The sequence below is a fragment of the Budorcas taxicolor genome, chromosome 10 (genome assembly GCF_023091745.1).
Source record: "Budorcas taxicolor isolate Tak-1 chromosome 10, Takin1.1, whole genome shotgun sequence".
In the NCBI taxonomy this organism is placed as follows: Eukaryota; Metazoa; Chordata; class Mammalia; order Artiodactyla; family Bovidae; genus Budorcas; species Budorcas taxicolor.
The window spans coordinates 14,272,928-14,298,992 of NC_068919.1; the positions used below are offsets into that span (position 1 = coordinate 14,272,928).

At 39.5% G+C, this 26,065-nt stretch overlaps 1 protein-coding gene across 1 annotated transcript in view; it reads left to right on the forward strand.

Annotated features, from left to right (window-relative positions):
- Positions 1–26,065, forward strand: part of IQCH (IQ motif containing H) — a 227,253-nt gene that overhangs the window by 9,201 nt on the left and 191,987 nt on the right. The window contains exon 4 of the mRNA XM_052646857.1: positions 9,134–9,251. Coding sequence (XP_052502817.1) covers positions 9,134–9,251 — 118 coding nt within the window. The remainder of the gene's footprint in view (positions 1–9,133; positions 9,252–26,065) is intronic.

Genomic DNA, 26,065 nt, shown 5'->3' on the forward strand with positions numbered 1-26,065 from the left:
GACTAGATGGACCTTTGTTGGCAAAGTAATGTGTCTGCTTTTTAATATGCTGTCTAGGTTGGTCATAACTTTTCTTCCAAGGAGTAAGCGTCTTTTAATTTCATGGCTGCAGTCACCATCTGCAGTGATTTTGGAGCCCAAAAAAATAAAGTCTAACACTGTTTCCACTGTTTCCCCATCTATTTGCCATGAAGTGATGGGACCAGATGCCATGATCTTAGTTTTCCTAATCGTGAGCTTTAAGCCAACTTTTTCACTCTCCTCTTTCACTTTGATCAAAATGCTCTTTAGTTCTTCTTCACTTTCTGCCATAAGGGTGGTGTCATCTGCATATCTGAGGTTATTGATATTTCTCCCAGCAGTCTTGATTCCAGCTTGTGCTTCTTCCAGCCCAGCATTTCTCATGATGTACTCTACATATAAGTTAAATAAGCAGGGTGACAATATATGACCTTGATGTACTCCTTTTCCTATTTGGAACCAGTCTGTTGTTCCATGTCCAGTTCTAACTGTTGCTTCCTGATCTGCACACAGGTTTCTCAAGAGGCAAGTCAGGTTGTCTGGTATTCCCATCTCTTTCAGAATTTTCCACAGATTAGTGTGATCCACACAGTCAAAGGCTTTGGCATAGTCAATAAAGCAGAAATAGATGTTATTCTGGAACTCTCTTGCTTTTTCGATGATATTGGCAATTTGATCTCTGGTTCCTTTGCTTTTTCTAAAACCAGCTTGAACATCTGGAAGTTCACAGTTCATGTATTGCTGAAGCCTGACTTGGAGGCTTTTGAGCATTACTTTACTAGCGTGTGAGATGAGTGCAATTGTGCAGTAGTTTGAGCATTCTTTGGCATTGCTTTTCTTTGGGAATGGAATGAAAACTGACCTTTTCCAGTCCTGTGGCCACTGCTGAGTTTTCCAGATTTGCTGACACATTGAATGCAGCACTTCCACAGCATCTTCTCTTAGGATTTGACTTAGCTCAACTAGAATTCCATCACCTCCACTAGCTTTGTTCGTAGTGATGCTTCCTAAGGCCCACTTGACTTCACATTCCAGAATGTTTGTCTCTAGGTGAGTGTATATACTCTAGGTGAGTATATATGTATAATTGATTGTAAGCCAACCATAGTAAAAAAAAAAAAAAATTAAAAAGAAATAAAAAGAGAAATAACCTTTTCTTACTTTGGACCTTCTTCAGTCCAGGCCTTCTGACTTGAAGTGAATGTAGATCAGGGTTTTGTATGAAGCTTAAAATCCTGTGGTCCTTTTTGCATCATAAATATATATCAAGGGTAAATGAATCATATCAGACAGGGAGGTCAAGTTTCAGAGAGACACCCAGGGATACAACCAGGTCCCAGCTCTCGTAGTTGGGAACAGAGCCTCGGGTGTTCAGTGTACCCGTTTCCTTTTCCCCTCCATGAAGGTAGTGCCACAGGCAACCATCATCCCTTGGCAGAGGCAGCCCTTCCCTAGTCTGTCTAGTTTGAAGTCATTTATATCTTAGGGTTTTGTTTGTTTGTTTTGGCCGTACCGTGCAGTTTGTGGGATCTTAGTTCCCCCATCAGATATCAAACCCATGCCCTTGGCAATGAAAGCATGAAGTCTTAACTACTGGACCATCAGGGAATTGCCCTATCTTAGATTTTTAAATTTGACAATAAAAATATCATTTTCAGATAGGTTTATATAAATCATCGTTTGAAACAAAGAATCTGTAGGGAAAATAACAAAGGGATTCTTGGAGAAGAAAATATTGGAGGTTATTTTACTACCTCATATTGACTCAGTTCTAAATTAAAAGAATAGGGACTTCCCTCATGTCCAGCAGTTAAGACTCCACACTCCCAGTGCAGGGGGCCTGGGTTTGATCCCCAGTCAGGGAACTAGACCCTACATGCAACAACTAAGACCCAGCACAGCCAAAAAAACAAATATTAAAAATAATAATAAATTAAGAGAGCCACACAAGGCAAACTGGGAGGACTGTTTAGACGGCAGCCAGGAGATCTGTAGTAGGTGGGGAGTGTGCATCCAAGAGATGGAGTGTACACATGGCCGTGAGAAAGTGCCAGCATGGAGCAGGTAGGGGAAGCAGGGCGGGAGACGAGATGTCTGTCACCAGCTCCAAAGAGAGTTCTCCTGGCCTGTGTCCAGTTCCTCTTTGTCTTCTCATCAGAAGTTTCTGGGCTGCAGTTTTGCATGCTCTGCTAGCTGAAGAGAACAGACTAGGTAGCAGAGAACCAAATACAAAGATTCTGGCAGAGCACTTTGCTTGCACCGTTCTCCATGGCCAAGGAGCGCCCTTGCCCCTGTTAGGTTCTAGAAGAGTGGAGAAAGATGTGAACTGGGGTGTGGAGCTGGAACCCAGAAATGGTCTTTGCATCCTTCCTTTCCCGTTCAATAAAGTAATACAACCACTGGCTGCCTTATCAGGAAGACAGGCGCCTGGCAAGTTCGTAGGAGCCCTATAAGCCTGGGGGAGCATCTCAGTCATAGCTGTGGATTTGGGAGGCTAAAGTGGCCTCAGATTTGAAAATGAAATGAAATGAGCCATGGTCAAAAACTGGAGAGAGTCCAAACTGGGTCTTAAAAGTAAGCAGATCCAAGGCAGTCCCTGGGAGTGGAAGGTGTAACCTTTTATATATAGGATGGATAAACAACAAGATCCTACTGTATAGCAGAAAGTACTATATTCAGTATCTTATGATAAACCATAATGGAAAGTAATATTTTAAAAAAGAATGCATATATATGTATAACTGAATCACTTTGCTATATAGCAGTAATTAACACAACATTATAGTCTAACTATCCTTCAATTTTTAAAACTTAAAAAGAACAGTGAGGCCCAGACTAGAGTCCAGTCAACTGTCTGCAAGTGTCCTCTCCTACACCATAGCTATATAAAAGCCAAGAAGTCTAATTTTCACAGAGGCTGGTTTTCCTTTTTCGCCAGTATTGCTCAAGAAAAAAATCTGGTGGTATTTTGTCTAGTAGAGACAAAACCCAGTAGGTACCCAACGTGATGACAATGGATTCCAGCAAATGGAAGATTTCCCCAGCAGTCATTCAAAGACAATGATAAGGATATTATCAAAAGTGGTATATTTTCTCCAAAGAGCTCAAAGTGCTTTTGTATTGTTTTCAAAATAGGTTTCATTATTATTCCCACTTTGGCAATGATTCTTCTTCTATGTCAAAGTGTGGTTCTTCCTCTTACCATTGCTGGCTTGCACAGATTTTATTGCATGAGGTATCTGCTCACACTGTTCTTAATGACCACCCTTTGCTCATTGACACTAGGAGGGTGACTACCATCTGTACCAACACCATCAGAACTGCACAGAAATCTTCATTTTATATTCTGTTACACTAGTGTTTGAGGGGGAAAAAAAGAACAAAGCAAATAAATAATAGTGAGAAACAATGAGAAGGAAAGAAGAGGTTTCTGTTAAACGATAAGCATAGATTAGAAGGTATATTCTCACTCAGTTATTGGACCCCCTTAGAGCCACCCTCTTCTGTGTTGTTACAAGGCAGTACAGAAATCCCCTTATTCAGAATATGACTACATCCTAGAGACAAAGGGAGACAAAACACAGGGGACCAGATGTTTACACTTGATCATCTAGGTGAAGGGTATTTGCATCCTCACTATCCTTTCAGTTTCTTTGTGGCTTTGAAGTTTTTTGAAACAAAAAATTAAAATTTTAAGAAGCATCATAAAATAACAAATAGGAAAAACAGTTCCAACATATGGAATACAAAAATTACTAATACTCTTAAATACAAAGTGTTTTCTTGCCATAATCATAGTAAAACACCTTGACATAGACAAAATGACATCAGTGGACTACTCACAGAGCTAAAAATGCAAAGAACCAGTAAATATGTGAAAAATGTTTCATAACACTGTTGAACCATAGGAATACAAATTGAACTGTATAATGGGTTGGCTAAAAAGTTCATTTAGGTTCTTCTATAACATCTTACATAAAAACCTGAATAAACTTTTTGGCCAAACCAATATTACTCTTTTGCCTAACAAATTAGCAGTTCAGTTCAGTTCAGTCACTCAGTCGTGTCCAACTCTTTGTGACCCCATGGACTGTAGCACATCAGGCTTTCCTGTCCATCACCAACCTTTGGAGACTACTTAAACTCACATCCATTGCATCGGTGATGCCATCCAGCCATCTCATTCTCCATCATCCCCTTCTCCTGCCTTCAGCATCAGGGTCTTTTCCCGTGAGTCAGGTCTTCGCATCAGGTGGCCAAAGTATTGGAGCTTCAGCTTCAGCATCAGTCCTTCCAATGAATATTCAGGACTCATTTCCTTTAGGATGGACTGGTTGGATCTCCTTGCAGTCCAAGGAATTCTCAAAAGTCTTCTCCAACATCACACTTCAAAAGCATCAATTCTTCAGCGCTCATCTTTCTTTATAGTCCAACTCTCACTTCCATACATGACCACTGGAAAAACCATGGCTTTGACTAGATGGACCTTTGTTGGCAAAGTAATGTCTCTGCTTTTTAATATGCTGTCTAGGTTGGTCATAACTTTTCTTCCATGGAGCAAGTGTCTTTTAATTTCATGGCTGCAATCACCATCTGAGTGATTTTGGAGGCCTAGGAAAGAAAGTCTGTCACTGTTTCCATTGTTTCCCCATCTGTTTACCATGAAGTAATTGGACCGGATCTTTGTTTTTGAATGTTGAGTTTTAAGCCAGCTTTTTCACTCTCCTCTTTCACTTTCTTCAAGAGGCTCTTTAGTTTCTCTTTGGTTTCTGCCATAAGGGTGGTGCTGGTCTGCCCGTCTCAGGTTGTGGATATTTCTCCCAGCAATCTTGATTCCAGCTTGTGCTTCATCCAGTCTGGCATATGATGTACTCTGCATATAAATTAAATAAGCAAGGTGACAGTATACAGCCTTGAAGTACACTCTTTTCCCAATTTGGAGCCAGTACATTTTTCCATGTCCAGTTCTAAGAGTTGCTTCTTGACCTGCATACAGATTTCTCAGGAGGCAGGTAAGGTGGTCTGATATGCCCATCTCTTAAAGAATTTTCCACAGTTTGTTGTTACCCACACAGTCAAAGGCTTTGGCATAGTCAATAAAGCAGAAGTAGATGTTTTTCTGGAATTCTCTTGCTTTTTGTATGAGCCAACAGATGTTGGCAATTTGATCTCTGGTTCCTCTGCCTTTTCTAAATCCAGTTGGAACATCTGGAAGTTCTCAGTTCATGTCCCGTTGAAGCCTCACTTGGAGAATTTTGAGCATTACTTGGCTAGCATGTGAAATGAGTGCAGTTGTGCAGTAGTTTGAACATTCTTTGGCATTGCCTTTCTTTGGGATTGGAATGAAAAAACTGACCTTTTCCAGTCCCGTGGCCACTGCTGAGTTTTCCAAATTTGCTGGCATATTGAGTGCAGCACTTTCACAGCATCTTCTTTTAGGATTTGAAATAGCTCAGCTGGAATTCCTTCACTCCCACTGGCTTTGTTCGCAGTGATGCTTCCGAAGACCCACTTGACTTCACACTCCAGGATGTCTGGCTCTAGATGAGCCATCATGGTTATCTGGGTCATTAAGATCTTTTTTGTATATTTCATCTGTGTATTCTTGCCACCTCTTCTTAACATTTTCTGCTTGTTAGGTCCATATAATTTCTGTCCTTTATTGTGCCCATCTTTGTACAAAATGTTCCCTTGGTATTTCTAATTTTCTTGAAGAGATCTCTAGTCTTTCCCATTCTACTGTTTTCCCATTCTATTTCTTTGCATTGATCACTGAGGAAGGCTTTCTTATCTCTCCTTGCTATTCTTTGGAACTCTGCATTCAGATGGATTTATCTTTCCTTGTCTCCTTTGCCTTTAGCTTCTCTTCTGTCCTCAGCTATTTCTAAGGCCTCCTCAGACAATCATTTTGCCTTTTTGCATTTCTTTTTCTTGGGGATGATTTTAGTCACTACCTCCTGTACAATGTTATGAAATTCCATCCAGTGTTCTTCAGGCACTCTTTCTATCAGATCTAATCTCTTGAATCTATTTGTCACTTTCACTGTAAGGGATTTTATTTAGGTCATAGCTGAATGGTCTAGTGGTTTTCCCTACTTTTTTCAATTTAATCTGAGCCACGGTCAGGTCCCCATCTTGTTTTGCTGACTGTAGAGAGCTTCTCCATCTTTGGCTGCAAAGAATATAATCAGTTTGATTTTGGTTTTGACCATCTGGTGATGTCCATGTGTAGAGTTGTGTCTTGTGTTGTTGGAAGAAGGTGTTTCCTATAACCAGTGCATTCTCTTGGCAAAACTCTGTTAGCCTTTGCCCTGCTTCATTTTGTACTCCAAGGCCAAATTTGCCTGTTACTCCAGGTATCTCTTGACTTCCTACTTTTGCATTCCAGTCCCCTATAATGAAAAGGACATCATTTTTGGGTGTTAGTTATAGAAGGTCTTGTAGGTCTTCATAGAACCATTCAACCTCAGCTTCTTCAGCATTAGTGCTTGGGGCATAGACTTGGATTACCATGATATTGAATGGTTTGCCTGAGAAATGAACAGAGATCATTCTGTCGTTTTTCAGATTGCACCCAGGTACTGCATTTTGGTCTCTTTTGTTGACTCTGAGGTCTACTCCATTTCTTCTAAGGGATTCTTGCCCACAGTAGTAGATGTAATGGTCCTCTGAATTCAATTCACCCATTCTAGTCCATTTTAGTTCACTGATCCCTAAAATGTCAATGTTCACTCTTGCCATCTCCTGTTTGACCACTTCCAATTTACCTTGATCCATGGACTTAACATTCCAGGTTTCTATGCAATATTGTTCTTTATAGCATCACACTTTACTTCCATCATCGGTCACATCCACAACTGGGTGTTGTTTTCGCTTTGGCTCAGCCTCTTCATTCTTTCTGGAGTTATTTCTCCACTGATCTCCTGTAGCATATTGGGCACCTACCGACCTGGGGAGTTCATCTTTCAGTGTCCTATCTTTTTGTCTTTTCATACTGTTCATGAGGTTCTTAAGGTAAGAATACTGAAGTGGTTTGCCATTCCCTTCTCCCGTGGACCACATTTTGTCAGAACACTCCACCATGACCCATCCATCTTGGGTGGCCCTACATGATATGGCTCATAGTTTCATTGAGTTAGACAAGGCTGTGATCCATTAGTTTCTGATATAATTTGTTACAGAAAACTAACAAATTAGCAAAACATATAAAGCCACCCTAGTACTCAGTGCTGCTGAGAGTGCGGAAAAAAAGGGCAGGTTTTTCTATAAGATATTAAGAGTTTTCCAAAATTAATGACAGATGATAAACTACACAGAGAATACCAGGCAGGTAAGTAGGCATTTAGTGTAAGTAGGCATTTTTCTAGCCAGGAGTTACGCCATCTGCTATAACCGTCAGTATCTGAGGCTTCAATTTCACCAATTATCTTTGTTTTTAGCCTCTCTATTGTCTTTGCGTTTCCCTAGAGTCTCCTTCCTATGTAGAATGTGAGCCTTGCAGTTCTTTTATCTGTAATCTTGTGTCTGCAGAAGTGGATGTAGTGTGTGTTGGGGTGAAGTATTCAATAATCCTGTGATTAGGTCTCAATCTTTTGGAAGGTCTGTGCCCCTGGACTCTTCACAAGTTTTTCTCAGCATTTTCCCCCCTCTTTGGTGAGATAGGAAGACCAAACGGGGCTGGAGTTGGCTAATTGCCCTCCTTCAGATCAGATAAAGCTCTGGTAAAAGAGTTCTCTGTGAGACACAGCCTTCATTGCAGAGAACAGAACAAAGAACAGAGCTTGGAGTGTTTTGAAATGGCCTCTCTTCCTTTTCTTTGCCCTGCTAGAAGCAGGAGGGGTTTTTCCTCTGATGTTCACAGAGAAAATAAGGTGGGGCTCCTAGAAGTAAAACTCATTGTAGGCTGTGCTAAGACTTGGCCCCTCGGAGATTTTAAGTCTCATGTGAATCTATGCTGAACCTCCAGCACTTTGTTGATTAGAATTTAAGTGTTCTTCCAGTACTGGCTCTAGCAGCAGGTTTCTGCTCTTGGGTTTATCCACTTCTTTTTCCAGTTTTGAAGGCAGCAGCTTTCCCTGCAGTTTCCTCTATTCTTTGATGTATCTAAGAAGAGTTGCTTTTCTGTTTCTTCAGCTGTTTCTTATTGTGAGGGTTGGAGTGATAACTTCCAAGCTCTTTCCATGTTGAAATGAAACCAGAAGTCTGTAGATTGCTTTTTAGTGATAATTTTACAGAAGTGGACAATAGAATCAAGAAATCAAGTCATTGGTTGTTAAGTTTAATTGATCTCAATTATGTTAACCATTTTAAAGAACTGGAACCTGCTTTAAATTAAGACCTATGTTACACGCATATGCACACTCTTATAGCTTCATTTTGTTTGCGCATTGCTATCCCATGGAACTCCTGACTGCTTAACAAGGAAGACCTTTAACACTTTTTATCCTCAGTGCTAAGTCGCTTCAGTCGTGTCCAACCGTTGTGACCCTGTAGACTGAAGCCCGCCAGGCTGCTCTGTCCATGGGATTCTCCAGGCAAGAATACTGGAGTGGGTTGCCATTTCCTTCTCCAGGGGATCTTTTCAATGCAGGGATCAAACCTGCGACTCAGGTCTCCTGCATTGGCAGGCGGGTTCTTTACTGCTAGCGCCACCTGGGAAGCCAGCTGATCCTTAAGTCTTTGCAATTACATAGAACAGTAGAAGTTTAAAGATATAAGGATGAACTGCTTAGGAATAGCATTTTTAATATATTTAACATTGGCTATCTTGTGACTTAACTTTATTTAACAAAAGACAGCATACTGTATTTTTTTTAACCAAGAAATGTTTTATAGTGCAATAATTCTGTCAATTGTAAGTCATATAAATTCAGCCAGAGATATAGCTTTTTATTCATGCTATAAGGGTCCTTATCAGACTTGGAAGTTCTTATGCTTAATAAACAACTGCAGTTTTATTGTGGTGAAAATACTAAAGTTGGTCAAATTTGTTGTAATTACCAATAGAATATTTCCTATCAAATGTAATTTAACTAGGAAGCATTGTTTTAAATTACAGTTTTGAAGCTTTAAGGATAGCAAATTTGATTGTAATATTTTTCTTTAAACTTAGGTTGTTCCCAGCTGTGCTTGATCAGAAAACATTTATTTTCCCTCTGGAATCTGAGGGGAAACTTTGGCAACCCCAAAAGGAGCACAATGCATTTCCACGTGCCTTTCCAAGAATAAAGGTAGGACAAGAGAACTCTGTAGAGACAGAAAGTGGATTGGTGGTTCCCGGAGGCTGGAGGAGGGGTGGGGAGAGTGGGGGTGGCTTGTAATGGTTGTCAGGTGTCTTTGGGGATGACAGAGTGTCCTGGAATCAAACAGTGGTGATGGCTGCACAACTCTGGGAATCCACTAAACATTGAGTTGTGTACCTTGAAAGGGTGAATTTAAGGTTTATGAATTATATCTCCATAAAGCTGTTGGAAGCCTTTTTTTTTAATTTCTCCAAGAGTGAAGGCAGGAAATTGTGTTCTAAATGGAAAAACATACCATTGTTGTTTCAGATATGTTCATGGCATAGTCAGTTTCTATGACAAAAGAGCTTTCTTTGTAGTTAAGTTTCCAGGTGGCAAGGAATAGAGCCCAAGATGTTTCTGACTTTTGGGTGTGCTCTCAATTGAATCCCTGTTCCCTCCCTGACTCCCCCAAGGTGATAACACTCCCCCAAAGTGATAATCACTTCTTCTGGGTACCAGGTGTTATTTTCAGTGCTTTGGGGATGTTAAATTGTTTAATCTTCAGAATAATCCTAGAAGGAGATATTATTATTATCTTCCTTTTATTGATGAAGAAACCAAGATTCAGAAATGTTAACTATTGGATGGGCAAAGAGAACACAGCTGGTATCAGAGCAAGGATCATGAATCCAGAAATATAGGAATCCAGAATGTGCTCTTAACCACTGTGATACCCCTTTTAAAACAATAGCTTTATTGAGATTTAATTTATATCCCACAAAATTCTCCCTTTTAAAAGTGACTTTTGGTATATTCACAGAGTTGGGCAGCCATCATGTGGCACCCTTTTTACAATGGCTTGTATCAGTTCCAGGTACTCTGTCCATAAACATCTTTGCTGTGGACATCTTTGCTGCAACTCTTTTCACCTCAAGCATTTTTGCTGCATAACTCATTGGCCATAAGGCAGTTTTGCTATTAAAAAAATAAAAGAGGGACATTAACAAAGACATAAAGAAGTATGAGAAGTGAATGACAAAATTTAAATGACTTTTTTTGCAAAATACGGAATATTTGAATTAACATGTGTAGATCATGGCAATGCTTTGCAAATGACCGATTTTATTTTGTGGGTTATACCGAAGCACTTGTCTTTCAAGTCTTTCGTTCATAGTATTTTATATATATTTTGTCTGTTTGTTGACTCGGCTCCTTGTATGGATGGCATCACACTTTCTGATTTTTACTGTCATTTTTTTTCCTGCATTACGAGGGATCTGTGCATGCTCATTCTTTCAGTTGTATCTGACGCTTTGGACCCCATGGACTATAGGCCACCAGGCATCTCTGTCCATGGAATTTTCCAGGCAAGCATACTGGAGTGGGTTGCCATTTCCTCCTCCATGTGACAGATATGCCAAGATATACCACAGTGTAGCAGTTTTCACAGTGCACCACAAAACTCAGGTGCAAACACACACCCAAGTATTTGGAAACCACCACCTCCAGTCTTTCCCAGCGTCGGGGTCTTATCTAATGAGTCAGCTGTTCCCATCAGGTGGCCAAAGTATTGGAGGTTCAGCTTCAGCATCAGTCCTTCCAATGAGTATTCCAATGAATACAGGAGTAGAGATAGGAAGAGAGAAATCCATAGAGACAGAAAGCAGATTAGTGGTTGCCAGAGGCTGGAAGGAGGAGGAGGTGAGAGTGGGGAATTTCTGTTGTTCATAAGCCTCCAGTCTATGGCATTCAGATACAACAGCCTGAACCAATACACTATAATTAACATCTTGATACTCTTGTATGACTTCCACTTTGCACTCTCAAAGCAGCTCACTCCTATCTTTGTAACTGGACTTGTCACATTGGGTTTCTTCAGTTACCATCTGTGGAGTGCTGACTATGTGCCAAGGACTATTAGAGGCACATTGGGAGGAACAGTTCAGACCAGGTCCCCATTCTTGGGTGATGGAGATACACCATCAGTAAGAGAATACCAGGTAATAATAAACACTCTCATGGAAAAAGAAAAAGTGCTATCATAAGTGGAACTTAAACTTCTCATCTTTGTTACTATTAAGTCTCTGCTTTCATTAAATTTTTATTTTGCCAAGAGTCTCAGGGGAGCCAGAATGGTTCATAAACACAAAATTGGAGATCTCTAGGTTATAAAGACAATGAAATAAAATATATGAAATTAGGACTATTTTAGAACACATAGTTGCTGTTACTAATATTATTCCAGGAAAAAAAAAGAAAAAAAACTATGGCCAGAAATTTATTTTCCCCAAAGAGTTTTGAATCCTGGCCAATGATTATAAAGATAAGGGATCTTATATGCCCCGTGTTCTTTTAAATACTGCAGGCAGGGGTGAACTTCATTTAGAAGGAGGCATGGGCTGCTTCCCACCCTGACTTTACCTCCAGGGCCTGGATCCCTATTGTTGTTTTATATCTAATATCAGTGACATCTGCTTAAAAATGCATAACTGCTGACACAAAGATAGCCCTAATTTTGCATTATAAAGTCAATGACAAACAGTGCTGTTTTGCCAGCTGTTCTGTAAGCCTACTGCACCAACTTAAAACCTTGTATTATTGAGTAGTTGTGAAATCCAACTGGGATATCACCACCTTTAATTGCCTACTGCCAACCTTTTAAACTAGGTAAACCCCAGTTGCTACTTTAAGCTCTTTCTCCAAAGTGAAGAAATTGTTTTTGGAATTCCATTTCACATGAAAAAACTAAAATGACAAATCATTTGGAGTTTCTCAGTTGTAATTAAGAATCACAATAAAGAATTATCACTCTTCTGTAACATTTAAAAAGCCATATTCTGGTACCTTTTCTTTATAGTATATCTTAGCTTCAAATCAACATGAGCCCAACCCTTCTTTTAGGCACAACAGTCAAGGAAAGTGTTTGAAATAGTAGCAAACACAAAAGAAGGAGGGAGGAAGAGAAGGAGAAAAACTTTATAGGCCAAGAGAGTAATTGATTTTCTTGTGTCTGGTGAGCTGTCTGAAGGCAAATTTCAAAACAGAAGTTCCTAAGCTGTTTAACCGGCTAGCTCTCCTTTGGTATTCACTCAATCCTTTGTTCTGTGAGTGGGCCAGGCTGCATGTTAGGTTGTTAGGTTAGAGCCTCTCGCGGTAAAGTTCTCTTTTCGGCAGTTGCGGTTAGGCGTGTATTCTGTGGATTTTTTTTTTTTTTCCAGTTATTTTGCCTTCTGAGATTCCAAAACTCCCCACAGACCCTTCTGTGAAAGGGTTTCCTACTGTGTGAATATTCATTGGAAGGACTGATGCTGGAGCTGAAACTCCAATACTTTGGCCACCTGATGTGAAGAACCGACTCATTGGAAAAGGCCCTGATGCTGGGAAAGATTGAGGGCAGGAGGAGAATGGGATGACAGAGGATAAGATGATTGGATGGCATCACCGATGCGATGGATATGAGTTTGAGTAGGCTCCGGGAGTTGGTGATGGACAAGGAAGCCTTGGCGTGCTGCAGTCCATGGGGTCGCAAAGAGTTGGACATGACTGAGTGACTGAGCTGAACTGAACTGAAATTGTTTAAATCCAAGGAACTACTTAGAAGCATGATACAAATCGTATGTTTACAGAGCAGGGAAAATAAATGGCTCTCATTGCTTGAGAGTTATTCTCCAAATGAATTCCATAAAATGGATACTCTATCAAAAGAATGTAAAAATATAGATTGTGATCTAATTCGATACAGCAATATATAAGATCTGTGTATAAGATGGGAAGGATCTTTAATTTTGTGAATATGGATCTCATTGAGAATGATTTTCAAAATTTGATCAAAACTTAAGTTTTGAGGGTTTTTGTCATTATGAGGAATAATGTGATGAGAGATCAAAGATGGAAAAAGGGTAAGAAAGGGTTGCTTTACATATTTTCACTGTGGGTTATAACTCACTTAATATTGGGTGGGAAAATTTTGCTAATGAAATACCAGGTGGATTTTATAGAATAAAGTGGGGAAAAGTGAATGCCTACAAGAAACCAACAAGCATTGTGAACTCTGCCTTCTCATTAGAATATAAACTCCATGAGAGCAGTAACCTTTAAAAACTACTTTTCCCTTTCTGTGACTTCTTAAGACCTTCTTAGTATGAAACTATTCAAATAAACCAAAAATAGTATATTAATAACTATTTTTCTTTCACCTGGATTTAATAAGTGTTAACCTTTACCAGTTTCACTTCACCTATTTTTTATTGAAATGTTTTAAAATATAGATCTAATAACATTTCATCCCTTAATGCTTTTACATGCATCTTTAAAAATGAACACATTCCTCCTTACCCACAATACCATTATCCCATCTAACAAAATTAACAGTAATTCCTGAATATAATAGATATCCAGTTTATGTTTAGATTTCCACAGTTATCTTCCAAATGACTTTTACTGTTCTTTATATAAACTTGGACCTGTTAAGGTTTATATATTGTTTATTTCTTTTTTTAATACATTCTTTTTTAAAATATTTTTTTTCCGTTATGGTTTATCAAAGGATATTGAATATAGTTCCCTGTGCTATACATTAGGGCTTTGTTGTTTATCCATTCTAAATATAATAGTTTTCATCTACCAGCCCCAAACTCCCAGTCCATCCCTCTCCTGCCCCCCACCCCTTTGGCAACCAAAAGTCTGTTCTCTATGTCTATGAGTCTGTTTTGTTATTTTATTTCTTAAGTCTTTATTAATCTAAAGCAGAGAGACTCTGTTTAGTTCACTGCTGTAACCAGTGACTAGACAGTGCCCAGCCTGGAATAGGCTCTCAATAGATGGCAACACGATGGTTAGAAGTATGGGTTTAAGTCCCATACTAGCTCTCCACCACTTACTATCTGTACCTCAGCAAGTCACTTAACCTCTCCATGCCTCAGTTTCTCATCTGCAAAACGGGCTCTGTGATACTCTGTTGTAAGGATAGATGAAGTAACATATGGACATGTTTATAACAGTGCCCCATACCTGGTGAGTGCTATGTAAGTGTTCATTATTCTGGTCAACAAATAATCAGAAGAATGAACACTTACATAGCATTCAATAGGTATGGGGCACTGTGCCTGATATGTACCAGACACTATTTCCGGCATCAACCGAACTTCTCTATTCTCAGGGGGCTGACATTCTAGTTAGGGTAAGGTAGTCATTAGAAAAACAGAAAACTGTTTGAAACGTAAACATATAATATGTTAGTTGGTGAGAGAATAGTTAGGGTAGGAACATAGGGACTGTTGGGATGGTCTCAGTTGTAAGGTGACTCTTGAGCAGAAATCTGACGGACGTGAGGGAGCAAGGCATTGTGCAGATACCTGGAGGAAGAGCATCCCAGGCACAGAAGACAGAACCGCTAAGGACCCTGAATTGGGAGTGTGAACAGCAAGGAAGATGGAGAGTAAGATACAAGGAGGAGAGAAGTAGGGACAGGGGTGGAGGTCAGATCTTACAGACCGTTGTGAAGACTGCAGAGGTCATGAGTTAGATGGGAGGCTTTTCACCAGGGGACCGACTGGGCATGATTTACAACTGGCAGGAGTCCCTCTGCCTGTCCTGTGGAGACTGCGATGTAGGAGGGCAAGGGCAGAGGCAGGGAGGCCATGCAGGACACTGTGTTAGCCGTGATGAGGAAGTCATATCTCATCCCCACGGCATTTCTGAAGGAGGGAATTACTGTTATCCCCATTTGACAGATGAGCGTACCGAGGATGAGAGATGATAGTAATTTAGAACTAAGAAACAGGAGAACAAGGGTTCAGACTCAGCTCAGTGTAACCTCAGAGTGCTGGCTTTTCCTTGCTAGTGTTAAAAATACAAAACCCTGACCTCCATCCCTGTGTTTGCCACAGGAAAATTTACAACTTGAAACTTGGGGAAAATAAAGAAAGCAGCTGAATAAATTGTTGATTTTTTTTTTAAACAAAAGGTCCTAACCACCCCCAGAATTATCCTCAGATATGTCCCTCTACACTCTCTCAAAAAGGGACTTCCCTGGTGGTTGAGTGGCTAAGACTCCACACTCCCAATGAAGGGGGTTTGATCAGTGGTCAGAAAACTAGATCCCACATGCTGCAACTAAGACCAGTGCAGTCAAATAAATATTTAAGAATAAATAAATACATTTTCCCAAAGAAACTTCTCAACGTAATGCTCCTGATAAAAGTGACCTTTTTTGCTTTCTGATTTGTTGCAGTGACACCAATACAGCAATGGTGAAGCCACATTAGAATTATTCATAATACATTATTATACTCTATCATGTGCAATGCTGTTTTTCTGTAATTAGTTACCATTCAGGTGGTTTACATATATAAAGAGGTTTATACTTTACAGTGTACATAAGTTGTGGCTAATGGGACAGGTAATTAAACATGGCATTTGGGGTTATTTCTATTAAAAATGGGCAAAAGTAGGCCCTTAGGCCTATATAGTCTAATAACACTATGCCACAGGAAATTTGCCACAGGAAAATTTACAACTTGAAACTTGGGGAAAATAAAGAAAGCAGCTGAATAAATTGTTGATTTTTTTTTTTTTTACAAAATGTTTCTATGAGAAGATTCAAGTAGATACATATTTACTTTTCCACAATCATAAGCTATTTATTACAACTGAAAAGCATACTCAAAATTTATTATTAATATATGATATCCCATGGTTCAATGACATTTCAAAGATGGCATCCTAAATTTCTCCTGCCTCTCTCCCTGGCTTACCAGGGGATGCTAACTTCTGGGCATGTAGGGGGACCTCATTCCCTGGCCACCAACTCATGAGAGTTGCTTGTAGCAAAGATAGGGAGGTTGTGGAATTAGCAATTGGCCCCTGTGCCATAAAAGTTGGATAGGATGTCACCTTTGGCACACACTACTGCTCAAAAGCAGAGACATTACTTTGCCGACTAAGGTCCGTCTAGTCAAGGCTATGGTTTTTCCAGTGGTCATGTATGGATGTGAGAGTGACTGTGAAGAAGGCTGAGCGCCGAAGAATTGATGCTTTTGAACTGTGGTGCTGGAGAAGACTCTTGAGAGTCCCTTGGACTGCAAGGAGATCCAACCAGTCCATTCTAAAGGAGATCAGTCCTGGGATTTCTTTGGAAGGAATGATGCTAAAGCTGAAGCTCCAGTACTTTGGCCACCTCATGTGAAGAGTTGACTCATTGGAAAAGACTCTGATGCTGGGAGGGATTGGGGGCAGGAGGAGAAGGGGACGACCGAGGATGAGATGGCTGGATGGCATCACGGACTTGATGGACGTGAGTCTGAATGAACTCTGGGAGTTGGTGATGGACAGGGAGGCCTGGCGTGCTTGATTCATGGGGTCGCAAAGAGTCGGACACAACTGAGCGACTGAACTGAACTGAACTGAACTGCTCCAAGCTGTTGACTGTGTCACCATGGCATATTGTAAGAATGACAGAAACATAGTAAAACCAAAACATGTCTTTCCTCGCAGGTGTGCTGTTTCATTTCTTCAGGCGTTTTGATGTCAGCGCTACTACGTGTTTGGGGCTAGAGTGCAGATTTTACTGCTGTCGGTGTTCACAGCCCGCAGTCAGGCATTCTACAGTCAGAGTGGCAAGTGTGATATGAGAGGTTTGGCAAAAGTACTCTGGCTAGAGGGATATGCTGAATGCCTGGGCTTGTTGTACCCGGTCAGTACATCTTCTCTAAAATCTGTTTCAAGCACAGCAACCTCTGCCCTCCTTGTCCTGGCCTGCCAGTTCACATAATATGTTCTTCCGACTGTCCTTCATTACCGTGAGGACATTCAATCCACTGACCCCTCATTATTTCACCATTTATCGCTTTTGTCTCACTGTACTTGATTTCTTAGCTAGATTAGATTGATGGCTGTGGCAGAAATTGTTAATTCCCTATCCGATATTCATCTAACATCTGCATTACTGTAAACTGTGATTTTGTTCAGGATGGCGTCATGCCAAGAGGAGTAAGCGTCCTCATTTTTGAGCCTTCTTTGCAGTTAAGTTTGACCACATGTCCCGGTTCTGTCCAGTGGGTACTGAGTGGCAGTGTCCTGGCGTTGGTTCTAGGGGATGTTTTGCTTTCTCGATGAGAGGGTATGGTAACAACTGGCATGTCCCTTCTCCCCTTCCGCTCTTGCAACCATGAGGTGACAACCACAGGAACAAAAGGCAACACTCTGAAGATGGTTAGGACATAAAGGAGGAAAGGAACTGGGCCCCAAAGGTTTTTCTGAGCTGCAGATTTTTAGGTAGATACATGACTGCCCAATATAAAGATCCCATTTTTCAGTGTCCCTTGCAGTTGGACATAGCCATATGATCAAGTATTGGCTAATGAAATGTTGTTATTGTTTAATCTCTAAGTAGTGTCTGACTTTTTTATGACCCTATGGACTGTAGCCTGCCAGTCCCCTCTGTCCATGGGATTTTCCAAGCAAGAATACTGTGGAGGTTGCCATTTCCTTATCCAATGAAATATTAGGCGGTGAGTATTTCGGGAAATTTTCTGGAAACCTCCTTAAAAGATATCTGACTTTTGCTCTTCAATCCTTTTCTTCTGCTTTCTCTATTCTGCTGCCTGGAATGGAGCTGTGTTGGCTGGGACTCTTGCAGCCGTCTTAGGCCAGGAGGAGGAGGCCCATACATTAGGGATAGCAGACTACTAAATTGAAAGGGACCTGGTCCCTAGCAACTTCCTGGACTTCCAGACCAACCCTGAACAGCCTATCTCTGGACTTCATATACACGAGGACAATAAATTTGGTCTTATTGAAGTAATATTCTTCCAATTTTCAGTCACAGCGACAAACAGCCCTATTCCCATTCCCATTACCCTTTTATAACCATATTTACTTTCTCTATCTCTAGATTTACGTTTCATGTCTTCTACCTTGTCAGAGTGGAGGAAATGTCCCTTCTCTGGTTAAAGCCAGCCTCTTATTTACCTTAGCTCTTCCAGTTAGTTATTCCCCTCTCAATCATCGATTTTCGATTTCTCTATCATCCCCAGATCTTTGTGTGACTATTCCATTCAGGCCTCAGTATACTTGTCACTTCCTCAGAGAGGCTCTCCTTGACCACCATGTTTAAGGCAGCCTCCCATTCTCCTAGGGTATTTTATTTAGAGCACTTATAGAAATGTGAAATTAAGTCTGTATTTGTTTACATGGTTATTAACTGATTCCTCTCATTCCTTCAAGAATGTAAGATCCATGTGGACAAAAACTTGTCTTTATTGACCGACACCTCAGTGAGGCTTTCCATAAATGTTGGAATGAATGAATGAATTTTGTTGGGAGTTAGAGAAGGAGAGATGGAGGTTAGGGGAGATCTCCCAGAGGAAGTTGCACCCGATCCAATTTCATTATTAGTAACAGTGTGCCCAGAGACCAGCTGAAGGTGGGGGGGAGAAGAGGACATTCCCAGAAAATGGCACAGCCTGCTCACCTGTAGAGGTGGAGAGAACATTTTATATGTGGGGGCTGGCTGGTCACTGAGCAGTCATGAGGAAGTGGCAGAATACAGGGCTAGAAAGTAGGAAGGGCCCCTCTAAAGGAAACCACTAGAGGCGAGATACGTGTTTCAGTTAGTAACCAGAGGTTCAGTCACACTGGAGGTTATGCAGACTCAAGGAGACCCATCTCAGGGCTCATTATAGAGGTCCGTGTAACAGTCAATGAGGGCACAGATCGGAGCAGTGCCTGTGGGTATTCGAGAGAAAGTAAAGGATCTGATGATGTGAAGCTGAATCAAGAGTGTATCAACCAACATTTCTTTGTGCTGTGGCAGCATGTTATGATGGAAAGAGGTTTTTGAAGACAGAGACATAAGCAAAATCCTGTCTCTTCACTTTGGGGTAATATCACTTGGCCATCTATCCTCACTGGTAAAGAGGATAGTTCCATATACTCCCTCTTGCCGTTTTAAGGACTAAAGTACGTCATTTGGATTATGGCAACCCCCAACGTATTATGGTGCCTGGCACAAAACGGGAGCTAAATAAATGTTAGCTCTCTCTGCTAACCTTCCTCTTTTTCTACAATTCAACTCCTACCAGGATCAGAAAACAGGATGGGCACATCTGAATGGAACTAAAATCTTAAGGTTTTGCGAACTTGAGGCACCTCGACTTTTAGATGCAGCTTGGGGTTAAGAGATGCTGTGATTGTTGGTCCCCTAGCCTAGCAGGGATATGAGAGGGGATATCATAAAGCACAGACGTATCATCACACCTAACACTTAATATTACATTTGCCTGTAATACAGGAGACATAACAGACTCTGGTTTAGTCCCTGGATTGGGAAGATCCCCTGGAGAAGGAAACAGCAACCCACTTCAGTATCCTTGCCTGAAAAACCCCATGGACAGAGGAGCCTGGCAGGCTACAGTCCAAAAGGTCACAAAGAGTCGGACACGACTGAGTGAGCACAATACTATATAATTCTCAGTCCACGTTCAGTCTTCCCCAGTTGTCTTAAAACTATTTTTCTATTGTTTGTTTGAATTAGGATGTAAAAAAATGTCTGCACATTGCATTTGTTTTTTTTTGTTGCTGTTCATTTTATTTATTCATTTTGAAAAACTGAAGCATAGTTGTACAGTATAAGTTACAGGTGTACAATAAAATGATTCTCAATTTTTAAGATTCTAATTATTATAGAATATTGACTATGTTCTCTATGTTGTACAATATCATGTGTTTCATTCGTATCTCATTTTATCTGTGACAGTTTGCTTCATGAAAAGAGTCACCATTGTAAGTCAGCTATACTTCAGTTTTTAAAAGGTCACATATTTAAGAAATCAGGTCATTTCTCAAATAGGTTCACCACCCGCTTAGTGTGGATTTGGCTGACTACAATCTCATGGTGTCATTTTGCATGTTCCCCTGCTCTAGTATCTCTTGTAAACTAGCAGTTCTATCGGAGAAGGCGATGGCACCCCACTCCAGTACTCTTGCCTGGAAAATCCCACGGATGGAGGAGCCTGGTGAGCTGCAGTCCATGGAGTCGCTAAGAGACAGACACGACTGAGTCACTTCCCTTTCACTTTTCACTTTCATGCATTGGAGAAGGAAATGGCAACCCACTCCAGCGTTCTTGCCTGGAGAATCCCAGGGGCGGGGGAGCCTGGTGGGCTGCCATCTATGGGGTCGCACAGAGTCGGACACAACTGAAGCGACTTAGCAGCAGCAGCAGCAGCAGTTCTATCTGGGCTTCCCTGGTGGCTCAGGTGGTAAAGAGTCCACCTGCAATGTGGGAGACTTGGGTTCGATCCCTGGGTTAGGAAGATCCCCTGGAGCAGGGCATGGCAACCTGCTCCAGTATTCTTGCCTGGAGAATCCCCATGGACAGAGCAGCCTGGAGGGCTACAATCCATGGGGTCACAAGGAGTCAGACACAGCTGAGCACAGCACAGCAGCAGTTCTATATAGAAGCTTGATTGGATGCAGGTAACATCTTTTCGGTGGCAATACTTCACAGGTGGTACTGTGCACTTGCTTTTACTGTTTATCAGGAGGCAGTTTCTTTTTTCTCTTAGTGATGTTATGGTTGATCGGTAAGTCTGTGTATTACCAGCTTGATCTAGTCTTATATAAAGTTCCCCACAACCTTTCACCCAGTGATATTAGCAAAAATTGATATTTACCTAATTATTTCATTAGGGATTGCAGAGTGATGATCTTATAATTCTATCATTCCTTTTGCATTTATTAGCTTCCCTGAAGAACTTTCCCTTAGCAACTGTTTGGTGAATCTGAAAAACAGATCTTTCAGGAAAAACAGAATAAATATATGATTCTTTCTTTTACCTATCTACTTTCAGATTAATTGATCTATTTTATCAATTAGGTTTTTGGAAAGGGGGAATATTAAGAATTATGGATTTTTATATATTTGAGGTGTTTCAGTGCATAAAGTATTACTTGTAGGATACTGAATAGTACTTTATCATTTGTGAGATACTTAACACACATGAGTCACTTAAACTTCACAAACAACCCCCTGAAGGTAAAGTATTATTCATACTTCCCAGTTTTACAAATGAAAAAAATCTAGATCATATAGCTTGAAGTAGGATTTGGTGTCTACTGTTCTTTCAATTAAATATGATATTGGTTGAAAGAATCAGACCATTAAAGGTGGCTGGATTCTTTTTCTTTTGAGATTAAATAGCAGATACCTTTAACCAGTGGGACTATAGTACTAACCAGTGTACACTTTAGAAGGCATTACTTGTGGCAAACACTGTTGAGAATAATGTTATGCTGATAATACTGTAACTTAGTAAATAGCTTGTCTCAACTTTGTTTGTGAAGCATTTCAATTTTGATTACTCTGTGTGGGATCTACTGCTCAGATGTATGTCATTTTATGGTCTGCTCATGTCTGGGGAGCTGGTATTATGTGCTGCCTAGTGTTTTTAATTCAGAACTTCTTTTGAAAGAAACCTTAGCCTCTTATGTTCAAGCCCTAGTTTTAATAGCATAAGCTATTTCCTTCTTATATCGCTTTGTGGGCATAGTAATAAAATAAATACCACAAAATCACTGATGAGATGAAAATTGAGCTCCCTGCTTCTGTGCAGCCATGTAGGTAAAACAGTAATTGGCTCTGATAATAACTTTTGTTCTTACAAACCAAAGTCTAAATGAGAGTCACATTTGATATATCTGCTTGTAATTACTATCAAAAGGAGAGAATACAAAGTTTAGATTGTTTAGTGACTCAAGATAGATTAAATAAATTGCTGTCTTTTCTTGAACAATGTAAGAAAATTTTCTTAAATTATTTCTGATATTTATCTTACTGTTGGCAAAAAATGATCATCTTCCAGAACATTGCTTTTATGCTTAATGGAATGATTAATTTTGTTTTTTTAATCTATAATTGTTTTCCTTGAAAAACCTTATTACTGGGTCTGATAATTTATGCTCATAAATATTTTCCTATACCTCTCTGTAGATTTTAAGATAAATTTAGGTTATGCATGTATATGGCAGTGATTTTCAGTGAGACCATTTGACATTTTTATATCATTTATATGTAGACAGTATTTTTTAAAAGGGGAATTAAATCATATGTGCTACATATAATTTTGATATATCCATGCTTTGGTGTCAAAAGGGTAAATAATAGAATGTTAATATTTAAAGGCTCTTTCTATTGCTTTAGAAACTAATAAAGAATTGGTATTACAACCTGGCATTTCTGTTGAATTTCTGCTTACATTTCAATTTCTTTCCAGAAATATTTGTGTCTAGTGCCATAGAAATGTAAAAATGGAAGGGAACAACTAGATTTTAATGCCAGTTTTAACAGTGATTCTAAATTTGATCATTTTGTTTCTACACCAGTCCTATAGCCATGCAAAGTTGATGGAGCATAATAAAACTAAGAAAATGGCTATAGTCCACTGAGCCAATGATCCCGGAATTAAAAAGTTCTAACAAAGCTTAGACATGATAGATGAAGCTATTACCATCAACTGTATCCAGAATACACATTTTAAAAACACCCTAATTACAGAAACCACATCCAGTCAATATAATACATATTAGCAATTTCCCCATCCTTGGTAGGATGGAAATTATTCTGAAAGTTTAATTAAGAAGGAAAAAATTATGTTCAGGTATTAATTTCAATAAAAGAGGCGCTCAGCTTTCATGCAAAAACCCCGGAGTAGTGCTGTACATGTGGGTTACCCACAAAAGGAAAGCCATTTGTAATTAGGCACTACATTATTTTTGTCACCACACGGACTTTAAAGAGAGAGAAAAGCTGTGCCTTATTTGTAACCTGTGTTCCTGCATGAGTTAAAGTGCACAACTGAGTACAGTTACCTGGAGATTTGTCTAAAAACTATTTTTAAAGAAATAAAAGGAAGGTTTGGAGGCTGTATTAAGAAATAACTTATCTAGACTGCATGCATTCCATAGGTGTTTTTGTAGCCTTCCCCTTCACTTTGACCTCAGGCACAGGCCATGTATGAATGCTTAGGATCAAAGAAATTACTGCAGCATGAGCTAATCTGTCTGGTTCCTATAACCGTTTTAACAATTGCATCAGATCACCCTCAGAACTAGCACTATATTGAAAGGAAATCAGTGTTTTTAATTGCTCACAACACCTCTTTAAAAAAAAAGTCACAAAGGCCACACATTGTATGATTTCATTTATAGGAAATATCCAGAATGGGCACATCCAAGAGAAAGAAAGCTGATTAGCAGTTGCCAGGCTCTGGGAGGAGGAGGGGATGAGCAGTGATTGTTAATGAGTATGAGGTTTCTTATTGGGGTAATGAAAATGTTCTGGAATTAAGGCAGGAGTGGTGATAGTACAACATTGTGAATATGCTAAAGTTCACTAAATTTAAAACTCCCCAAAGACTTCAGAAACTCTTGGTACTACCATATTCCGTGTCAGCTTACCTTTTAGCATCAATGCATAGAATGCTACCTTTTAGCATAGAATGCAAAACATGGGAGGGAGGTGTTGGGGGTTGATAATTCGACAGGAGACTGTCCAGTCTAGTGCCACATTTTGCAAATAAAGAAACTGACTTCCAAAGAAGGAAAGTGACTTACTTACGGTCACGTGCAGACAGTCCAGGGTAGAGCAAGACTGGATCGCAGGTCTCCAGTCACCTGTCCAGCGCCCCTTCCCACCACCACTATGCTGCCTTCCCTGGTAGTTTATCTCAGCAGTAACGCACTTGAATTATTTTAAATGAGGAACACATGGTTCAAAAAGATGTGTGGGTTTTATTTTTTTCTAATGAAAGCATACATTTCCCCTATAAAATAGCAAAATCTCTATGAAGGAGGAGATACATTTGTTGTGGTAAATTTACCAAGTCCTAACTGAGGTTTACCTGTAAATGTCCCTTGAGAAAAGTGGCCACATTAACAGACCAAGGGAGCCCTCTGCCTGCATAGTTGTAGTATAGATTTCATTGGCAAAATTCTTGACCTGGAAAGCTAAAACTAAATCGAGACCAGGTGTTCTACCCTTTGTCCACCTTGGTTGGCTTCTAGCAGTATTTTGGAGAAAATGAATGGTGGATTTTTATGAGTAACAGGGGTTCGGGAAGGAAAATCTGCAGAAAATTCCATTTCTGTGAATAAAAGACAAAATTAGTTACCTAAATAAAAGACCTAAAGAGATATATATTTTTTTTCCAGTGAGAATTACATTAAAATAATTATTCTCAAAGAACTTTATACTCCTTTGAGGGTATAAAATGTTAACAAGCAGTTTTGTTCATCCAGCATGAAACTTTCATTGTTTCTTTGTTTCAGCGAAAGACAGGGTTGAATATAAAAATCATGCAGGATCCTGAAAGCATCCACCACAGAGCTGCTGTAAATGCGACCTATGGAATCAGTTTGCCATACATTAACCAGAGAAAAGCAAGTGTAAGTAATGAGTGGTTTTAATGAGCTCTTATTTTTTAGAATTAGAATTCATTCATTGGTGCTATAAGACATAAGGTAGATTTTAAGAATTGGATCCTTTTGTCCTTAGAATTTTTTGGAGATGAAATGAAGTGGCATTCATTCTGTTTGTAATTAGAAATGGTGAAGAAAGTGTAAGCTTCTTTTTTAAAGATCTATGTATAGATCATTCAAATTTTTCTATTTTATCTGATATCCCTAAATAAACTAGTGCCATAATTTTAACTAGTACCAAAATTTAACAAGAAGAGGTAATTTAACAACAAAAAGAATACAGAGCTGTTAAATATTTTCTTTTGTGTACAGGCTTCTCCTAGAAAAAGAAAAAAAGAAACCCAACAGCAAGGCATGAGCTTCAATTATATATGCTCATATAATAGGCAAAAATTTAAGAATATTATTCTAAATCTAAAGAAAGTAGGGGCTGATCCTTTATGTCAGCAAAGTGATGAGAAGGAAAAATAATAAGAAGGAGACTGTCATTAAGGAATCTCAGAGTCTGTGCCTATTTTTGCCACTGACTTGCTGCTGAGTGTCCTAAAGCAAGGATTGTACTCTTTCTGTGTTTCATGGTTTTCTTAGAAGAATCAAGAGTAGTGCTTGATTTTAATTAGAAAAATTATTTTATTTGAGATCATTTCTAATATTGAAAATAATTACCAAAGTGATATCTATAATTTTTAAATACACTTTTTTTAACTTTTGGCTTCTCTCCAAAGCTCTTAAATGTATCTTTCAGTGAAATCAAAACTAAAAACAAGATTAATTTTAGAATTAAATTGCAAAGCCATTTCTAACCAGCATAATAGTCTCTTAATCTTTCAAATTTCCTACGTAGACATTTTCAACTGCCTACTTCATTCATGTAACCCTGAAATATATTTTTAGTTTCTTTATATGTGCTTTATGTTATTCTAACAGGGTTGGTTTAAGAGCATTTTATCATAGAAATCCTTTTATAGCCTAAGAAATAACTAGAAAGTTAGATATTTTTATTCCTGCTGAAACTTTATTTAAAATGTCACTGTGAATAATGTGAAAGGGTTTTTATCTGCTTCCCGTGAGCCCAAAGCCCTTGAAATAAAAATATTATTTTTCTGGCTGTACAGACGGAAGCAGATTTCGCTTTTGTTGTTGTTGGTCTTCCCCATCAGTCTAGAATTAATATTGGCTTAGCTGGTGGAGCACTGAGGCTTTGTAGCCCAAGGCAATTGCAGCATTTCACACAAACTTCTTCTGATGAGTATTGAAGTTTAAAAAGATATACCTCTAGATTTAGAGGGGATTAAGCTTTGCTTTAATGAGTCTGAACAAAAATTCTGACATAAACAGGGAAT